Below are 20935 nucleotides of genomic sequence, written 5' to 3'. Positions count from 1 at the left end.
TAATGGGAGAAGGGACGTGGGAAGTGCACTAAGCGTAGGTGCTTGTCGTCTTTCCGTCGTCAAAAAAAAAAAAAAAAAAAAAAAAAAAAAAAAAAACGAAACAAAATCCCTCCAATCTTTCACCGGGTGTCCGAGTAGTCGTTGAGGGCGACGCAGACAGCGCCACGGTGGTGGCCGTTGTACTGGCGGATGACCTGCTGGCTGTGCAGCTCCCAGAGACGGGCGTAGTGGTCGGACGAGGCGGTCACCAGGTAGGCCGAGTCGGCACTGAACGCGCAGTCCCACACCCAGCGCTGGTGCTGGTTGAGCGTGGCGTTGAGCACGAGCGGCTTGGGCTCTTCGTCGGGGCCGGGCGGCCGCGTGTCGACCTCCCAGATCTTGGCCGTGTGGTCGGCGCTACAGGTGGCGAGGCGCTTGCCGTCGGGCGACAGCAGGATACGGGTGATGTAGTCGCTGTGGGCGCGGAACTGCGTGATGGGCACGGGCTTGGTGCGCTCGTAGGTGGGCAGCAGCTGCCACATAAAGACATTGCCCGTGTTGTTGGCGGCACATAGCAGATAGCCCTCCATCCCCATCGTGATGCAGGACATGGGCACGTCGCCGTCCGGGATCAGCTCGTGCGTGCAGTTGTTCTCCGACAGATCCCACACGCGGACGCTGCCGCTGCGGTCGCACGAGATAATCTCGCCCTGGTTGGGGTGGATGACGACGTCGTTGACGGGTGCGCCGTGGCTGTAGCTGCGCTGGATCGCGGCGGTGCGCGTGTCCCAGATCTTGACGGTGCCGTCCTCGGAGCTCGTGACCATCCACTTGCTCTCGCAGTGGAAGGCAACGCCGGTGACGTTGCCCGTGTGGCCCTCGAAGACGAGCAGCGGGTTGGGGTTCGTGGACTTGATGTCAAACACCTTGACGGCGTGGTGGCCGGCGACGGCGAGGAGGCGCTTGTCGGGGGAGATGCAGAGGCGGTTCACCTGCGAGTCCGGGTGCTGGATCGTGCGGGAGCAGATGCCCGAGAGGGCCTCCCAGAAGCGGATGGTGTGGTCATAGCCGGCTGGAGAGGTGGAAGTAACGGACGAGGAGCGAGTCAGCAAATAGAGGCGCGATGTCGAACAACACGGCGACAGGGAGACATCTACAACGTACCTGTGCACAGAATGACAGACATGGTGGCGGTCGGCGTCGAGCGTGGTCGTCGGCAGCGGATTGTCGATCCGTCGAGGTGAGAGCAGCTCCAGTGCCCCCGAGGCTGGGACCCTTTACCTAGCGGAGATGGCAATGGACAAGAGTGGGGCCATCTTGCGAACGGCTTAGTCATGATTTGTGTGCACGTGACCACTTACACAAAATCACTGGCGCAATTCGACGACAATGATGGCTTATATCGACTTGCTTAATTTATTCCTTTTTGATCCGTTCTACTAATGTTTTGTGTTCTATCGTATCATTCCTTTATCTCCACCTTGCAGAATCTCACTACAGTTGTTCTTTGCCATGCTGTAGTCGCCATCCAAAGGAATCCTCGTTTCTTATGCATCCCTGCGCCTCGTCTGCAACGAAAATGAAATAAATTGCACACCGAGCGTGCTCCGCCCTGCTTCGTTTCTTCGCAAATTATTTTGTGTCGGTCAATAAATGTGTGATGGGCTATATTGGCGAAGGCTGTGTCCGCAACACGAAACAACACGCATGTGGCCACCCGCCAGCGCCACTGCGGACGGGTATTTTTTGTGTCTCCTGTACAACAACATGCGGTTGGATCCGTCGCCCCATTGTGGGTTTCCGTTACAATATCCGTCGTTGTAGGGGTGGAAAGAAAGCGCTGTCTTTAATTCTGTCACAAATCACATACATCGGCACGCTGGAGCGCAGATCAACACGGATGAAGCTCAGATCGAACGTCGATTGGGGTCAAGACTTCGGCATGTTGGTCCCAGATCGAGCCAGATCGAGCCAGATCCTCGGGAATGGAACTGTAGCAACGTAAATTGATATATCATAAAGTTCATAACCACGCATATTGCGCATTATATTGAGACCCAACATTTACCACTCCACATCCAGTTCATTCCATCGCATCCTTGGCTTCATCAAATTCATCCCTCTACATTCTCAACGACTGCTCTTTGAACCACTGTCTCGACCTTCGCCACTCGACCCCTTCTTGTTCCGGCCAAAGCGAGGTCTTCGTTTCGGCGATAATGGCGACGACGGTGACGACGACGACGACGAGGCAGAAGAAGCAGTGGAAGACGACGGCGAAGGTGGCAATCCGTGGTCTGGGTCGCGGCGGCTAGGGTTTCTGCCTCCATGGCTGCCGCTGCTTCCACCGCTGTGGCTGCCATTGTCGCCGTGCCGGATTGCCACGCTATCCACAAAGCTCGCATCAAACGACACGCCGCGAACCGACAGCTGGGCCACGTCCTGGTTGTGGTAGCGAGTCATGACCGAGGCCCGTGGCGACGACGATGTGGGTGGCGAGGACGAGGATGCCGACTCCGTTGTGGCTTCACGGCGTGGTGCGCGGCTGTGAGGACAAGGGACTTCGATGTAGGCCAGACCATAGCAGTATGTGCAGGAGGAGCAGCTGGATGTGTTAGCCGTCTCGTCGACGTATGATGTATTCCACAAAATAAGAACTATCCACCTACGCAGTGAAGCTGCCGCAGCAGTAGGAGCACGACTCAATGATCTGCGAACAACCACAATTTTTTTGCGGCCATCCGTAGACAAACTCGTCCGTGTAGTAAGGCCTGGCCATGATAGAATCTGCAAAGAGCCGGGAGGGTCGACGGTTGAATGCGATGCCTGAGACCGAAGTATATTACTTCGATTCAGTCGTCAGGAGGTTGAATCTGGCAGTTATATGACGAACATGTAGGATACGGCCTGGTTGTTAGGCGGAAATGTTTTGGTAATGTCTGGACAGCCCGATTAAGTAGGTAATGGTCGTTTGCGTTTTCTTAAAAAGCAGAGAGTAGTTGGTGGAGTTCCTCAAACTCAGAACACGAAGCTGGTAACTGTAGTACGATTTCGGACGTTTCTACGAATGGTGATTTTTAGAACCACTAATAGTAAAGGATATTGGCCTAAGATAGACATATACAGAAACTACCGTCCTGTCTGTGGTCGGAATCGCAGAGCAGCCCTCAAAATGGTCCTTCAAACAACGTCGCGCACACTACCTTTCTCATACGACAGTGCAAAAACGACTGAACAGGGCCAGGGTAGAGCTCCTACGTTAGTCAGTAAGATATGGAATTAGTAGCCCGTGGCGGAATTCGATACGAACGATGGCTGGTGATTCGGAACCGGATTGGTCACCTATAAAGCATCACACAACATACGGCGTTGGTCTTCTGCCAAGTATCAAAGACGCCTCCCTATCCTTTACTACGCCTTCTCCCATTCCCCGTACAAAAGTCTCTTCAGGCCACTTTTGTCCTACAGGGAATGCGTAGACTCCGAACTATGTTGGATGGGAGCATAGCTGCATGGACGCTAAACAATTCTGTACAGTTCTTATAACCTTCGTTATGGCCCTTCTTGATAGTTTCTGCACCGGGCCGCATTATTTCTTCTCTGGCTATAAATCAAACAGTCATGCAGTGCCGAGGACAATCGTATCGTACGGGTCGTGGTTTTAGGCTACCTATTCTAGATCGAGGGGGAGGAAAACACAAAACGTAGACCAGCAAGTTGCACGACGGAATCTGAGAAAATTGCGACACTTTCATCACCTCCAACCCCTTCCTACTTGGCGTAATATCTCCTCGTTGCAGACTCTGGAGGCATCATTAGGCAGCCTGCATGCATGGACATGGATCAGCGTTCTTTACAAAGATGGCGAGCTCCCGATATGAGCGAGGCTGCATCTTGGGAAGGGAGAGGGGGGCAGAACAAAACAGCGCAATACTGCATGTCCGCAAGCCTGTCACCGAGTACGACGTACAGACTTCACTCTTTGCCTGTTTTGTACGACAGAGAACAAAAGGATTCTTACCTGCTTACAGGTGTGCATATACGCAAAGAGGGCAGGTGTGGAGTAGACGACATTTTCCATTTTGATTGACTCGAGATTCCTCGCCACGGCAGCAGCCACTTGCTTTGGGTCCAGTCGTACGACATGGGCACAGATGGTGGACGTAATGGCTAGATTTCTGAGGCGCTGCCGCACAGCTGGCCTGATACGAAGTGATGTTGATACGATAAAAACTGACGCGATGGACGAAAGGACAACAGAAGAATGAGGAGCCAAAATGAGGGGAGGTGGAAGCATGAAGGAAAAAAGAAAAACAAGGATGAAGAAAACTGAATGACAAAACACGAGGCGTCGCATATCGGGTTCACACACTTTGTGCAACTCCAAGTCTCACCCGACGCCGGGCAACACGTTTCATTCTTTACATCACGCGGCCACATCCGATAGATCCACCTTTCACTGACCGCTTTGTTCTGACGAGGTCGCAAAAAAACGAGCAACCGACGTGCAGATGCGGATAATAACAGTGCTGGTGACGAGACAAGGAACCGGAATGCAGCTCTTTGTCTTATAAAAGAGCGGTCATCGGTAGTTGTCCATTTCTTCCTACGATTTCTGGATCGATGCACAATATCAGTCAATTAGCATGAGACGAAATCTTGCAAACACAGGTGACGAGAACTGAGCAAAGTGGAAACACAAAGCTGAATACAAATATCGAATTTGGCATGAATGGATGCAAGGAGAGTAAATAAAGCCAGAGCAAGAAACAGCAGGAAGCAACTAGAAACGCGTATGGAGACAAAACCAAGCATATACTGTATTATATAGACTTTCGGTTTGCATTGTTGAATTTGCTGTGAACGATGTATGTGTGCTGGTGTTCCATTCCTGTCCCATGCCGTGTCTGCCGAAAGGTTATAATATGTAACATACAGGAAAATAGCTCACCCCTGGCAAACTTGTAAAATTTGGAGAGAAAGAGAAAGAGTAGGAAAAGAAAGAAAAAGAAAAAGAAAAAGAAAAAGAAAAAGAAAAGGAAAAAGAAATAGAAAAAAGAAAAAACAATAACATTAGAAGGGAAATGTCAAGAACATAACGTTACAAAACTCCGGTCGTTGCAATTTGGCGTTATGGTTGAAGTGTCAAAAAACGCCAGGGAATCCTTGATAACCGGGAGACAGAAAAAAAAGTCATGACCGACCCGGAAAAAAAACGACAATTAATAAGACGGAAATGAGACAAAAGAGAAATAATTGCCGAATATTGACAATATTGCTTTGGCAAAACGACAGATGGGCATCAGAAGGAAGGGGCCGTGTAGATAAGCGAGCCAAGCACAACGGCACCCCCGAGCGCGGCAATGCCAATCTTCTCAGCCACTGCCCATGCCCGCCCCTTGCTCTTCTTCTTGGCGGCCACGGCGGCGGGTGTTGCAAGCCGTTTTGCGGATGGGGCCTCGGTTGCGGAAGGGGGTGCCACAGAAATAGTAGCTGCCGAAATGCCTGATGTGCAAGCAAGCATCTCGTCGGCTTTACGCTTCTTGCTGTTTGCTTTCCGCTTCTTGTACAACGAGAATGTCGTCGCGTTGGTCAAATCCACGTCTTCACTATCTTCCTCACCGCTAGGAGCCACGAGCGGCGGGAGGTCGGAAACAGTCGGGTGTAGAGCCGGAGACGGCGACGCCTGTTGAAGGGAGTCAATGACCATGTTAACCTTCATACGGGCTTCGTCGGTGATTTCGGCACGGGATGCCTCGCTGGGTTCAGCCGTTTCGTAACTGGCGGGCATGTTTCGGTAGACAGCGGGTAAAACGCCAGGTGCCTGGGTGGCGGGAATGCCGTCGGTCGGGATCTTTGCGGGAGACGAAGTCGGTGGCGATGGGTTGAGAAGCGACGAGATATCGAATTTGGCAGACACCGAGCGTGGGAGCGTGTCATCGAGGAGAAGCGACTTGCCGTCGTCGACAGGATCGACATCAGCATTTTCGTCATTGGTAACGTCCTCTTCAATCGGTTCCTGTTCGTGTATGAGTTCATCCTCAACAATGCGGGACAGGGTGGCCACATCCTCAGCGGACATGGGTGGCGGTGTCCATAGGCCGAGGACTGGCATTGAGTCGTTGTTATTCGGGGTGGGCTCTTTGCCGAAAACGAGCGATGGGGGACTGTCCTTTTTGGTGCCCTTGGCGTAGCCTTCGAGTTGCTCGCTGAGGTAGCTGCCCTCCATGTCTTCTGGCAGCTTAACATCTTTATTGTCGTCCTCTTCCTCGTATTCTTCCCCCTCATATTCGTCGTCTTCTATATCGCCTTCTTCCTCCTCCTCCTCCGCTTCTTCATCTTCTGAACTATTGGCGACGTCATCGACCTCATAGTCTTCGTTCACTTCGCCGTAGTCCTCGTCAACCACCTCGTCGTCGTCTGCATAAACATCATCCGTTTCGCCACGACCCTCGCTCACGAATTTATCCAGAGGCGGCAGAACATTCGTCTCTGAGCACATCGTGATTTCCTCCACGCTAATAGCGTCGTCGTTGGAAGATGTCTCACTGTCCTCGATCTCGTAGATCGCAGTCTTAGACTTGGCACTATCTGTAGGAATGGCTTTCGGCCCAGTGTGACTGCAAATACTAGCAGAGTCACATTCGAAGTCACTGGCGCTGCAGTCGGAAGCACAGTCGGAGTCAGGCGCACAGTAAGAGCGAGCCCTCTCGGCAGGCCTAGGGTGGTATGTTAGCAAGTATTACGAAAGCGAGTTATATACGGCATGGGATATCGCACTTGTTCAGTGTGCTGACGTAAGTGACTTTGCACGAAGTCGGGTAGAAGACGTCCAAGCCACGAGATACGTGGATTCCAAAGCTGACAATGTCGTCTTGCTTTAAGACCAAAGCAGTCTCCTTGGTGGGCTTTCCATTCACGAATGTCCCATGGAGTGAGCCCAAATCTGTTACCGTGACCGACTAAAGGAGTGGGAAAAAAATGTTAATGAGACCGCACGGATAAGGGATCGTGAGATACGGAACGCCCACATACACCGTCATTAAAGTTGCCCGTGATTTCGGCGTGCGTCCGAGAGACAACGGGGCTATCAAAAAAGGCGTTGTCGGAGGCAGGAAGAAGTCCCTTGCTGACTGTCTTGGACGCCCGGCCGATCTTGAACATCGGTTTGTCGGTCGTTAGGCGGATCTCGCGGTTGATGAAGTTACCGTGGAATGATTTGTTGCTGGACTTGAGACTGACGAGGACTACTCCATGTTAGACGCGGCAAGCAAAGACACAGACGATACACTACCAAAATAAAAGAGTGGAAAACATACTGCTCTCGTACCCGACAGCTCCGTTGTCGAGCTCCGGAGACATGGCCATGGCGATGTATGGACGGCTCAGCTGCAGATATGTTGGCAGTATCGAAGATTGACGTTCAGATTGTCGTTCGAGAAGCGTTCGATGTATGTTCAGTTGCAGATGTTAAAGCCACAATCGAAGGTAATGCGAAAGTCTGTACAAAAAAAATAACGATATGTCTCTGGCGAGGCTATGCGCGGGCTTGGTGGATATGGCCGATAAGGGCGAATCGTGCAGATGACACCGGGATGCGCGGGATGAGGTGCGTCGTGCAGATGACGAACTGTAGTTATTGCCCGATCAACCAAAATGACAAGAGGAAGCGAAGATGTAAAATCGTCAACTGTTGGCGACGAAAGAGAAGATGCAGAGACTGAAGAAAGAATTAGAGCAAGGAAGGAGCTGGGACAGAGGGAAAGAGCGATAGGGTAGAGGCAATGGCGGGCGGAGACAGTAAATGTTCGGGAGAGCATAACAAGTGGACGGAAGCACAGTGTGGGGCAGCCTACATTCTGCTAGGCAGGCAGCGCTTATCGAGGCAAGTGCGGTCGAGGTGCCTTATCAGAAACTGAAGCGAAGGAAGTCACCAGACGTGCGCCATCAGGAGGGAAGGTACTCCGTGCGTGAGGAAGGGAGGGGATGGGGCGGGGTAGTTGCGGCTTTGGAGTGATATGTGCTCGAATAAAGTACTGTTGGCAGTGGCACACCTTGGCCAAAAGCCAAAACGTAACGAATATTACGCAGTAGGAGAACCGGGACCTACCCCGTCGAGCCTTGGATCTCTGTCAGAACACTGCTTGGGATGAGCAGACCACCCGGATCCGTTTCAGTCCGGTCACGTAACTGCGTAATAAGTGACGACACACTGAGCTTTCTGGTTGGCGACGGGGTTGTTGGAAGAGACAAGAGAGGCGACGGGCAAGCGAGGATGCGAGCAAAGGAGGAACGAAACTGGTGAAGAACCCGGCTCTTTCGTTATCAAGCCGATCGCGGGAGTGCATGAAGGGGCTCGGTACAAGACAATGCTCGAGGTGGGCTTTCGCTGTGCTGTGACGAGGCCCGACCAGATCACGTTTACAAGAATATGTAGCTATGCGGTCTGTTGCCCGACTCACTTGACGAGCATCTCCAACTCCGACTACAACGCATCGCATGATACTTTTCACACCGTTGTTCACCGCCTTGCGCAATCAGGTCGCCGTGAACATCGTTCACACCGTTCATAACACCGTTCACGCTCCCAAAGCCCCTCTATCTCTATCGCGTGATATCGTAGGCGTGAGTTGCGTGGGTCCCGCTACTAGCAGTGACGCAGCCGTCATGCCCCACTGGGCATGGGCAGGCAGCATATCCTGACCCTTCTCGGCCTAGTGCTGTAACGGTGTTGTAAGTGAATATGAACTCTTTTGGGTTCAATTGACATGGAATCGATAAAGGACGTCAATGAAGTGTCTCTTAAATATAACCTTTGCAGTGGAGAGTCCCATTGCCATCCGATGTCTTCGTGTACAACTGTGCTGTTGTGATGGCTTAGAAAAGCGACCGTTGCCTGTTCGGACCGTCATGTTTTGCGTATATCGAATCCATCCATGCAAGTACTCGAGGTGGGCAACCTGCTTCCAAATCGGACGATCGTAAGTAGCATTGACAAAGGTAAGCAGGTAGACCTTGATGATAAGTCTACTATATCAGTAAACAGCACGGCCTCGAACTTTTATATGAAATGGCATATTCAATACAAGACACAATTTGCAACCTTATTCCACGTTTTCGAAAAATTTACTGCTTATGCAAAAACGCGGGGGTGGGGCTTCTCCAAAGAGCTTAACATTCCGCTGCAGCATGGACCCTACTCGTCCAGTAGGACCTATTTGTTTTGTTTCGCCCCCGCCCAAGTTTAAAAGAATTGGAACGAAGTCCAGGAGCTTTCATATATCATTACTCGACACCAAGATATACCATTGAGCTTTTCTCTACCTGATCACAGTGGCAGTATACAGTTTGACGTCAAGTTGTTCGGCTCAGAAGTTTAGGGCTGTGGACCTTTACCTCAGTAAACGGATTTGAAAAGTGTACATTGTGAATGATCTACCATACAACCTTGCTAGCTATTATTGCTTGACGACGTCTACAAAGTTTACATGTGCACTGATTGAGATGTAGATCAACATCAGAAGTAAAAAATGCTAGTGTCCCTTCTCTTTCGTCTTAATCTTTCTTCCTTCGCCAACAGCTTATTTATTTTGAAAATTGACGTCCGCATTACAACAGTACGTACGAGATCTTAGTTGACGTCAAGTGCAACAACGATAATATTAGTACCCGCTTAGTCGAACGTAAGGCCGGGAAGCACCCCCAAGCAGCTGCCACGAGGTCACCCTCTCACTGCGTCGAGATGTACACCGGTACCAAAAATGAGACTTGAGCCTCGACCCATTCCAAGGTCAGATCCAGCTCGGCGACACGGCGAGTTGTAAGCAAGTTGTCAGATATGGCAGCAAGATCCTACATATTGATACCCGAACCACCCGCACACGTGTAGGCTGCCTGCTCTCTATTCTGATAGCTGGCTTGACTTTGCAATTGGTGCACTATCACCGGATGCGTAAAATCATCGATGCCGGGGATCCCATCGCACCCCAGCACGCAATGTCGTCTGCTTTCGATACGGATATTGACGACTATCAGGCTGTTGAGGCTCAAAAGACAAAGTGTCTCTGCGGACTCACGGTCAGGCTCTCGAGAACGAGAACTTCGGATTGCGAAAAAGAAGGATGCGAAGAGTTTGGCAAATGGCGCTTCGAACTTCGTTTCCGACGTCGAACTGGAGGACAAGCGGGAAACCTTAAAGGCGGACAGTTCACACGCACAGGTACGCGAATTGCGTACATCGCTCGGGTTAGATGGCGTTCCCCATCTTAGTAATTTAGACCTCGTGTTCCTTTTTAAGTGAACAAGGAAGATCTTGTTTTTGGTTGATTGATAGGTTGGTTGGCTCAATTCAAAGGATGCAGCCACGTTTTCCCGTCTTCGAATATATCAAAATGCATCGTTCTCAGTAGCCTCCTACTTGCATTCCTCACAGCCCGTCGCCTATTCTCCACATACACGTGTAAAAACAGAGATATGGTAACCTTAAAGTGACCGCCAAGTCTGTCATCCGTTTCTGCCGAGGAATGCGGGAAATGCGGGAAGGGATCAGAAGTGCTCTGGAATGGGCTGTAGAGGAGCTATGTTCAAAACGAACAAACACGAACCTCGTACACTTACGACGTCTGGTGTGCTAATGTTGTTTGTGTGCATTGGGGTTTTTACATTCATTTAAAAAAACATAAATGGCTTCACACTGCCCCGTAGTAATTACAAGCAAGTAAGTAAGCATAGAAAAAGTACCTGCCGTGACCTCAGTCTAGCGATAAGAAAAAAGAGAAAGGCAAATCAGGACAAAAAGAGACCTAAGGCACAAAAGCACAAAAGCACACAAAAACACCAAGTACGAAAGTACGACTTATTCAATAATCCAAAAGCAAAGTGGTTACGTCTTACGTACTTTGTACGAGCATCTTGTGTGGTGCCACGGCATACCACGACCACTCACTTTCTCTTTTTTATCTCTCTTCAGGGAGAAACAAGATACCGTTTCCGCGGACTGTGGTCCATTAGGCTCGTGCATTGAGAATTGAGGTGGCTGGGTTTATTTTGAGGACTGCATTTGAGATTCATCTGGCGCACATGGCACGGGAATGAGAAGCGACCAACCACCAAGCCGAGGCGGGAGAGGCGTCCGCGTGCTTCCTTCTGTCGTTTATCCAAGGGGGAAGAGACGAGATGGGACAGCTTTCCGGGAAATTGACGACCCAAAATAGGTGTAAATGAAACGGATGTACGGCGGAAAGGTGTGTAAACGGGTGGACGAGAAACACGAGGAGCAATCGGACACGTCCCGAGAACAACACATTACGAAAGCCGGACGGTTGCAATGGGTGTCTCCTTTCAACCAAGGGACCCAGTAAATGAATAGCCCGTGCTGTAAGAGCAGAAGTAATCTATTCCGATCGAGCTGTAATATGGTGTGTGAATCAAACAGTACGGGAAGCAGAGCAACTGCTTTCTTTCCTAATTAGGGAGGCTGGGACGCCAAAAAGAAAGAGGAGCTCATGAGGAAAGAGCTCGAAAAACATCGTGACAGAAGGTCAGACAGAAGGTCAGACAGAAGGTCAGCGAAACAGAGCGACTATATTGAAGACAAGTCGAGCGACCGAAACAAACGGCCACCTCTGCAACAAGTTCTTGCTGTGCTTCGTGGCCTATCAATCTCCCGTCTGTGCAAGAGCTTGCCTTTATCTCCACCCGTTACAAGGGGCAACCGTGGAAACTGCGACTGTGACAAAAGTTGGCTTTTTCGTCGCTTTCCTTTGTGGATGCACTAGCCCCTTTTCGCACTTAGTGCTACCAGCAGACAGCAGACATCTTGGAAAACGGGACGCCCCTCGCTCCTTCCCTGCCGCTAGTCCTCAGCTGGTCTGGCTGTCTCTCCTGGCGCCAATGTCAACAAACCGCTCTACGATGTATTCGGGGCGCACCTGGCTTGTTTATTTGACATTGCGACGTTCGAGGCTTTGGGGAAACCCCAACAAAGCGAACAGCACATCTTACGAGAATACGGTGAGCAACATAAATATCGCTGTCTCCTTTCCGATAAAAAGTGGGTACTGGACCGTTTTGATTTCGGGTTCTTTCCAATTCCAATATGTCTGCCTTGCAAATCCATGAAAACCTGTCACACCGAAAAGCAGTCGATTAATCTTTCCAGGGTCGTAGCTGCCGTTGTCTAGTTGCGTTCCAGCAAGCTGCCTCTCCCCACGCCGTCACAAATTTCCACATTCCTCAAGTTCCGTGTCTGATCGTTCCTTCCTTTTTCTGCAGCTCCTTACTTTCCTTTTTCTTCCATACTGCAAATTGTCTGGATCGCGACTTCTCTTTGCGTGTCAAGCCTCGAGAAAGCAGCACCTCGGCAAGCCAATCAAACAGCTACTGCAGGTAAGAACCTCTCACTGCGCCGTCCATCGAGCCTGCCAAACAAATTGCTTCCTCGCTCTCCCACCCTTGTCACTTGTTTTCCCTGTACGAGGCCCACCCTCGGATCGCCCGCCTCTTGTTTGTCATTGGCTGGGCGACCGCAGCAACGCCAGCGCATCAAAAGACTGCGAAAGAGGGCAAGAGCAAAAACGAGCCGATGCAGGCAGGAACTTGAACGCACCAGGTGCTCCTTCCTCTACACACTTCCTTTTCGTGCCCATCCGCGCCCCCAATCCGCTTCACAGATCCGGCTCCTCTCTCCGTCTCCCTCCCTCTCTCTCTCCCTTTCTCCTTTTCCTGTCGCATCGTCTTGCATGTTGGCTTCGCCCTCCCCCTGCGACATAACGTACAATCGACTCCCTGGGCATCCGTTTTCGCCCACCTTGTGCCTGATCCACTAATACAGAGGCCCAAACGAACCTGCAGATGCACCCAACAGTTGCATGTGTTTGCTGCACTTGTCCATCCATCCACCCGCATCTCTGCTTTTCCGTTGCCTTTTCTTTTTGTTGTCGCCCAAACCCGCCTGCACAGCAACGACGATAGCGGTACGACTCTACCAGCAGCTCGCTGCACGCCGGCCCTCTACGCACCAGACTTTTCTTCTCCTGCATACTCGTTCCAGCTTTCCAACCTCTCCAACTCTTTTTCTCCTTCGTCGCCAGCTTCGCCAGGGCAACCGTCTCGTGCGTCTGTCCACTGGCGATCTATTGTCTCCTTGTCTCTTTTTAGTAGCTCGTCCATTGGCTTCTCGGGCTGCACATCACCAACCAAGTCGCGGCCTGCGGCTCTGATTTGGTCTCTTCCATATCTTACTGGCCTGTGAGTTGTGTTTGTTGCTGTTTGCAGAAACGGGGCGAGAGTACACGCGTTGTGGGCATCTTCTCGTACATGGCGCGGTCGTTTTCTTTTCCGTTTGTCTTGTTTGCCATTGCTAACTCTCTCTTTGGCTGAAAGTCCACCATTTTGCCAGTCCCTGCTTCCTTCGGTCGATTTCTATCGTATTAATTCACCCTTACTCCCCATGTCTTGCTAAAGCCGCTCGTCGACGTCTTTGACCTTGTTTCTTTCCCCTAATACTTTTCTTTTCCGTTCGTCGACATCTTCGTGGCCCTCTTCCACCTTCGGCACTTTCCTCCCTCCTCGAATCAGGCTCCCTGTCTGGCATTGGGAGTTTGGCGAGGCGAGGCTCTCGTGGCCATTTCAAATATACAGAGCGCGCCCCAGCGACACCCTCCACCAATCCCATTGATTCGCATCAGAAGCGACATTCGACCCGACTCCTCCTGCCCGAGGCCACCATGGGTGGTGACTCCAAGAAGAAAAAGGCTGTCATTCCCCTTCCCGCCCCGACCGAGTCCGAATCCATCATTACCGCTCCTACGGAACAGGCAACCGCGACTGCTACTGATGTGTCCCGACCTGGTGACGAGAAGTCGTCCTACTCTCTCCCCGAGGACGGCACTCCCGTGACGATCAAAACACGCGGCCACAGCGCCAACCGCTCACAGACCTCCCTGCTCATCGAATACTTTGAGGGCGGCAAAAGCCCAGGGCGTTCCGAGAGCCCAGGTAGCCGCCGGCCGAGTGTGCGTGTACGACTCAAGCCTTCCGGTAGTCGCAAGGACGAACGCATCATGATCTCCAAACCCAAATCCTCCTCCTCCCACCCTCGCAAGGCGTCCCTCTCCCGCCGATCGTCAACTCCACAAAAGGGCTCGTCCACCGCCGCCCGTGATTACGAGGCGGCCGGTGGCAGTGCCATCAGTGCCCTTAGCAGCGGCGGCGATGGCGAGGACAGTCGAAGCATCCACTCGTATGCGTCTGCGACTGAAGAATCCAACGTGTCTCGAAATCCAATTACTGTGGAAATTGACCACGGCGGTAGTGGCGGCGCCGGTGGTGTTAGTGCCAGCCAACAACGGCAACGGCCGCGTCGCCCCACAAGCCCATTGATCCCCGCCGCCGCCAGCAGCCGTGGCTCGGCGTCCTATCTACCTGGCACCGTGTCGGAGATCTCGGCAATTCCGGCAGACAGCTTCTTAGACGGTTCTAAATCGCCACGCAGTAACAGTCCCACTCGCGACATCGCACTAGCTGCTGCGGCCACGGCCGCGGGTGCTGCTGGAGCGGCGGCGCTTGAACGGCATCGTGTTTCAAGCCGAAGCCGAGCTGATGATCCCGACCGCATCATTGTGTCCAAGTCGGGCTCGTCCCGTGACAGAGACCGTGAACGAGACGGTGACCGTGACAAAGACCGTTCTGGTCGAAAACATCGTTCAAGCCGCAGTCGGACCAGTAGCCTGAATGTTGCGGAGCGCGAGGATGCCGGATCCCCATCGCAAAGACGTTCCAGTCGTCATCGTCACCACAACGAGTCAGCCGTGTCGGCGGGAGCGGAATCGAGCGTCATGTCGTCTGCTCTCTCACCCAGTCATCGGTCCTATGACCAATACTCGGTTCGCTCAGGCGCTTCCAAAGCTTCGTCCATCAATAATCCCAAGCTATTAGAGACCGTCGAAGACGCCATCCGCCGCCTTATCCTGCCGGAACTGAACGCCCTACGACGAGAGCACAGCCATCGAGACCGTCGCAACTCCACCACATCGACCGGCACAAGTGCCTCGCGGGACGAGTATGCTACGAACGATCGCCGCCGGTCCGGCACCAGCGACCGCCATGGGTCCGCCTCTCACACCCCGAGAGACAAAGGAAGGGAAGTTCGCGACCGTGAAGGAAGGCATGCGCTCGTTGATAGTCCATCCCCCGCAATGGACTACGCATCCGATTCGGGTCACGAGGCTGGTCTCACGAACCGTGCCGTTGGTGATACACCAAAACATAGTACAGACAAGGTCCGGGATGCCGCCATAGCAGCAGCAGCAGGTGCGGCTCTTGGCGGCTTAGCAAAAGCAGCCATGACGGACCACAGTGGGTCGCCTACCACTGCGCGGGATCAACGTCGGCGCCGCAGAGCTGAAGCGCAGGGCATTGATATTGATAGAGAACAGGGCGCCCCTCCAGTTCAGCTACAACAGCACCAAGGACCGCCAGACCTGTACCTTACAGGTGCGCATAGTGCAGCCAGTCGTTCCTTCGAAGACCAGGCTCATGGTCAACGTGGCCTGCAGGAGGTACCAATGCCACCAGGCGGCGGTGGTCTCAATGCCGGCCACTTGCAACATCTCGATCCGGATGCTGGCTTCTTGCAGCCTCCGATGCCTCTAATGAGTGAAATCAACTCAGAAATGACTCGCACGTCCATTCTCTCAGCAGAGTCGGATCGCCCCCTTTCGGCAGAAAACGAACGACAAATTCCTCCTGTCCAAGACGTTTCCAGAAGTACGCCCCATGGCGATGAGCCACTGGGTTCCTTACCACCTCAGTACACAACCTCGTCGAGCAGTCTTCAGGGTCTTGGCACACAACATGCCAATATCTCGCATGGCGATCTCCGGGCATTGCCTCGCAACGCTGTTGGCAGTGGTGCCAACCACGCGAATATGACTGGCCGGGGCATCGATGAGGTCGACGAGCACGACGCCATAATCGATCGCGAGCACCAGTATCCCGACCAGTATTTGCAACAGGCTGTCGAAGACGACTTTGTCGATGATTATGACGGTATGGCGGACTACGCTGGTCAGACCTACGATGCCTATGGCCACCAGATTGTTCCAGCGCCCCTTAAATATGTGCCTTATCAGCCTGAGCATCGCGGCCTCAGCCCCATCCCTAGTGTTTCGGGCTACACGGAGGGCGGCGCGAGCGAGGTGCAGGGCTACCGTGACAGTGGAGTGACAACAACTTCTACATCGTCCCCAGGAAAATCTCCTCGGCTCGAGCGAAAATCGGCCGCTTCAATCAACTCCATCCCTAGCAATGTTATGAGCCGTGAGTTTGATCACGACGACCTCAGTGCCCGAAGCTCTGAGATCGACTACCGCCCTGCCCCGACGCAGTTGACAGACGTTACGGAGGACGGCGACCAAAACAATTTTCGTGCTATGGACGGTATTGCTGCCAACCCTGATATTACCCACACGCCAATTGGCATTGAGTCAGCTGTTGCATCACTAGTCGACGGCTCAATGCTTGATGGGTCCGCAGTGACAACGGGTTCTAGCGCAGACGGTGCCTATGCGCCCATCTCTGGCACCCGTGGCTCCATGGACACGCTGGAAGAAGAGCGCTCGCATGGACAGATGACACCCAAAAACCGGTCGGTCGAGAGCCACGATCAAGCACTACGTGAAGGCGACGCCGGTCTTCGCGAAGGTGAGGAGCTGCACGAGACGCGCGAGATTGCTACTGCATCTCCAACGACAACCAGAACAAATCCCTCTGAGTTCTCGGGCGAGTACGAGATCGACCAATATGGACGCAAAGTGCGGCGCGCTTCGCCTACTGCCTCCGAAGCGGCTGCCATTACTGCTGGTGCCGTAGGTTTGGCCATTCGTGCAGCTCGGGACCGGAACCAGAACCCATACCAGCCTCACGGTGAGCGTGAGGTGCACGAAGCAAGCGGAAGCCAGGACGTTCCCGCTGAGAGCGAGTGGGTTCCCGCTGGTGTCCAGCGGAACAAGTCATTCAAGGAGCGAACCATGGACGGACTCCGTCCAGCCAATACACCCACCCACAGCACCGACCGCGTTGATGAGTACGACCAATACGAGCACGATGTGCCGCGCATGGGAGCTAGCGGTCTTCCGGATCTCAGCAACCCCCTTCCGGAGATTGGCTACGGCGGCTACTCGGAAGATGAAGATCTGGAGACAAACCCTTCCGTTGTGCACGGCCATGTCCCAGACGAAAATGAGCAGGAAGCATGGCGCACTGGCGATCGGACACCTACCCAAGAACGCCACGATGAAGCGACGTCACACGCAATGAATCTCGCCGGCCCCGCGGCCGCTGCAATCATGGGTGCTGCTGCTGCCGATCACATGCTTGGCGCGTCTCAGCACAGTCGGCAAACTAGCCAGGAGCGGGATGAGGAATGGCAGCGTTCGTCTGATGAACGCAAGCGGGACACCCTGATCACTAACCCCTACGAAGGCACAAGCCCAATTGTGAACGAGAGCCTCATCAAGAAGTCCATTCCCAACCCTGCCACTGGACCTGCTGCTGCAGCCGCCGCCGCTGCCGCTGCCGCCGCTGCCGCCTATGGGACAGCCGGGCTGGATTATGCTACCAGAAGCCCACTTGGCGCCCGGTTTGACGAGGGATATATCTCCCAGGGCCCCGGAAAGTCGCCCGATTTGGCTAATGTCTCCAAGGGCAAGGGTATCGACTACACAGATGCACCTGCTGTCTTTGGCGCTACGGAAGAGGACCCGTTCTATACGACGAACCAGGCTCGACACTTTAGCGGCTTGTCGCAGGGCATGGCGACACCACTGTACGATCCCGCTACCGGGGCCGGCATCGACCGCATCGAGAATAAGGACATTGTTGCTTTGATGCAACATCTGATGGTGCGGGACGCACAGCGGAGCGCGCGCGATACGGAGATTCTGGTGACTCTTGTGCGCGCGGCAGCGGAAATGCGCACTTCATTCGAGAACGTCCGCACCATGCTCACAATGCACGAGAAAGGCATCAACAACGAGTTCTCCAAGAAACTCGCCGACAGTGAGGATGCGATCATTACCGAAATCCTCGACGGAACCGAGAAGACGGTCCGTACGCACCTTGGCGGACCCCGGCCATTCCCGGGCAGTGGCAACCGGTCTTTACATGCCAGCATTTCCCAAGCCGAGACGGAGGACCTGCCAGGAAAGCGCCAGAACATCTTCCGCCGTGCTCTCAAGTCGCTGAATGCTAAGGGAAACAACGACTTGACGAGAATTGAGGACATGCTTAACCAGCTGCTAAATCAAGTCGATGTTCTCAAGGCTCAGTCTGCAGGCGGTGTGGGACCCGGTGGCATCAGTTTGAGCGGCAGTGCCAGTGGCCACGGACCGTCTCCGTACGAAGGAATGATGGATCCCCAATTGGCCTATGAGCACGACCGTGGTTATGAACCCGAGGGCCAGGCCGGCACATCCACTGCCAGCCACGCCAGCCAGTCCGGCCTCCTATCCGTTAATTCGCGGGGCGGCCTCATTCAATCGACTCGCAAGTTCTCCGACAATCGGATCAGCACCGTGCCTGAAGGCAACGAAGACGAGCCGGAATACGACCAGGGGCCTGGCAGCGCACCTGGCAATGGACCAGCCGGCAACGTAGCTGCTGGAGGTGCATCTGGTAACGTGCGCTTTGGCAGCCCTGCTTCGATTCCCCAGATGAGCTCAGCCCTGCTCGCAACGCCGCCCAGACAATCACAAGACAACCAGCAGCAGCAGTACCAGCAATCACAACACTCTGAGCCCCGACTGCATATGCAGCAAGCACCGCAGAGCAACGACAACACACCCCGGACAGAAAAGGCCAAGAAGCACAAGTCCAGCAGTTCGTCCAGCTGGCTCCCCAAGATCTCGAGGTGGTCGGAGACGACAACGTCTAGTGTCGGACGCGTGTTCCGGGGCAGCCGCGACTCCAAGAAGGACAACGACGAGCTTGGCTTCCATAGTGGATTGTCTCGGTCGGGTTCTGACCTCGCGGCGTACGATGGCTATGAGCCCACGCCAGGAGACAAGCTCCACTCGGGCTTCTCTGAGACCGACATCATTCATGGCGGCAACTACCTCGATCAGACGCAGCCTGAGCAATCTCAGCAGCATGCCCACCAGGGCGGGCAGATATACCAACAACCCCAGTTCGACGATGACATCCACGGTTATCACCTACCCCCCGACAGCACGGAGATTCTCCCTCCGAACCCCAAGTCATACATGACGCCCGAAGATCCCAAGTACCGGGCGCATCGCGACTCTCTCAACCTCCAGCATCCTCAGCCGCGGTCAGGTCAGCCCTTCAAAGCCGCCCTGGAGTCACAGGCAGCCGACTTTGACTCACCGATGAGCCCCCGATCGGCCGAATGGGCCGGCTCTGCCACATCGCTGAACCGGTTCCCAGGTCAGAACACCAACCGGTACAGTGATGCGTCGGTCAGCAACACGGCCGCGCAAAATACACAGCAGCAGCAACAGCAGCAGTACTGGGAAGCCGGGGCCGCCCAGGGCTCGCAGTCGCAGGCGGGCCCGCCTCGACCTCCCAAGGAACCTCTGGATGCCCAAAGAGAGCAACAAACGCCACCTCGTCCGGCGCGCCTAACCAAGGCAGCCAAGACAAGCCCCCTTCCGTACCACAGCGTGGAGAGCGGATACGGAACAGCCACACACGTCCCGACGAGCTACACCGGCAGCCCTCGGTTTGAGAATCGCAACTTGAGCGGCGCGCTGACAGCGCCAACGCGGCGTCCCAGTGGTCCTCGGGCGATGACTCCGAAGAGTGAGCGAAGCGCGCGTAGCTACAACGACGAGGAGCCTGGAAGCGACCCACGCAGACAGAAGAGAAGTAAGTTGTGACTGAAAATCACAAACTTCTTTTATGAACAAATAAACTAACACTTGATACAGACACCTTCGGCACGATTGCCTCTCAAGATACCGAGACGTTTTAAACAGGAAACACTCCAACATTCAGTTGTCAGCAACACCACGGCGTCGCAAACCAACAACTTAAAATGTCTCGTCTACACGGAGGAGCACACGCACGGATAGAAAATAGGGAGGACAATGTCGACGACATGTTGAGAACACCAAAGAGGAAGAGAAGGAATTATTAGGACGGCAACAGGCGATGGGCGCGCTTCTACATTTGATTTTGCTTCTGGAGTGTTGTTTACGCACAGCTGGCATGATGCATATTCTCATGATGATTACGACATTTGTGAAGAAAGATGGCAAGATCGCAAGATGGCAAAAATGGGTTGCTGGATGAAACCACAACAAAGCCTTCCCAGCATTGTTGATACAGAACAATAAAGAAGGAGGATAGTCAGATCTTAAAGAAAAGAGGATAGCATAGGGTTTCATATTTCGTTTTTGTTTTTTTTGTCTCTCATTTTGCTTTTACATCACCGACAGCGCGGTATATAGCAATCTTGTAATACCATACTTAACTCATCTCCCTCTCCATATATGCCAGTAACAGTCAATAAGTGCAGTGTCCGTCCTTCCTGCCGCCCCCCCCCCCCCCCCCCCCCACTACATTGTCGTTTCTATCTGTGTATGCGATGGAAGACAACGGTGTCAACGCGGCTTTGAGAGACACATCACATTGTAGCACCATGTAACCCATTGCCAGTGTGTTCCATTCATGTCTTACGGAAGTGGACGACTACAAAATATAGCCAGAGATACACCACGGGGACAACCGAGAAATAGGAATATGGGGACAATTGAGTGATTAGGAGCCGCTCCTCGGAGTTACTGTACTACTTTGTTTTTCTTGGCCGAGTATACGATGTAGCACAACGGGGTATAATGCAGACGGCGCTTTGACCGTTTTGATGCTCCTGACGTTGTGTCCTCCTCTCTCATCCCCGTTTTCTCAGACGATGTCGTAACAAACGGGACACTTT

The 20935-nt window shown here is 53.3% G+C and overlaps 4 protein-coding genes across 4 annotated transcripts; 1 reads left to right on the top strand and 3 right to left on the bottom strand.

Annotated features, from left to right (window-relative positions):
- Nucleotides 1-119: 119 nt before the first annotated feature.
- On the bottom strand, nucleotides 120-1165 carry SPBR_08566 (G protein beta subunit; the record flags this gene model as incomplete). Its single annotated transcript, XM_040766804.1, has 2 exons — nucleotides 120-1051; nucleotides 1144-1165. The coding sequence occupies 2 exons, from the start codon at nucleotides 1163-1165 to the stop codon at nucleotides 120-122; spliced, it is 954 nt and encodes a 317-aa protein (XP_040614768.1).
- A 944-nt stretch (nucleotides 1166-2109) lies between these two features.
- SPBR_08692 (uncharacterized protein) lies at nucleotides 2110-2758 on the bottom strand (the record flags this gene model as incomplete). The annotated part of the gene is made up of 2 exons (XM_040766930.1): nucleotides 2110-2524; nucleotides 2649-2758. The coding sequence occupies 2 exons, from the start codon at nucleotides 2756-2758 to the stop codon at nucleotides 2110-2112; spliced, it is 525 nt and encodes a 174-aa protein (XP_040614767.1).
- A 2523-nt stretch (nucleotides 2759-5281) lies between these two features.
- On the bottom strand, nucleotides 5282-7347 carry SPBR_08251 (uncharacterized protein; the record flags this gene model as incomplete). The annotated part of the gene is made up of 4 exons (XM_040766489.1): nucleotides 5282-6570; nucleotides 6743-6941; nucleotides 7015-7226; nucleotides 7299-7347. The coding sequence occupies 4 exons, from the start codon at nucleotides 7345-7347 to the stop codon at nucleotides 5282-5284; spliced, it is 1749 nt and encodes a 582-aa protein (XP_040614766.1).
- A 6359-nt stretch (nucleotides 7348-13706) lies between these two features.
- SPBR_08059 (uncharacterized protein) lies at nucleotides 13707-19877 on the top strand (the record flags this gene model as incomplete). The annotated part of the gene is made up of 1 exon (XM_040766297.1): nucleotides 13707-19877. One exon carries the CDS (start codon nucleotides 13707-13709, stop codon nucleotides 19875-19877), a length of 6171 nt encoding a protein of 2056 aa, XP_040614765.1.
- Between the last annotated feature and the right edge of the window lie 1058 nt (nucleotides 19878-20935).

The sequence above is a fragment of the Sporothrix brasiliensis genome, assembly GCF_000820605.1.
Source record: "Sporothrix brasiliensis 5110 chromosome Unknown Cont22, whole genome shotgun sequence".
In the NCBI taxonomy this organism is placed as follows: Eukaryota; Fungi; Ascomycota; class Sordariomycetes; order Ophiostomatales; family Ophiostomataceae; genus Sporothrix; species Sporothrix brasiliensis.
The sequence above is the reverse complement of the archived record's forward strand: the minus strand, read 5'-3'. Positions and strand labels throughout refer to the sequence as shown.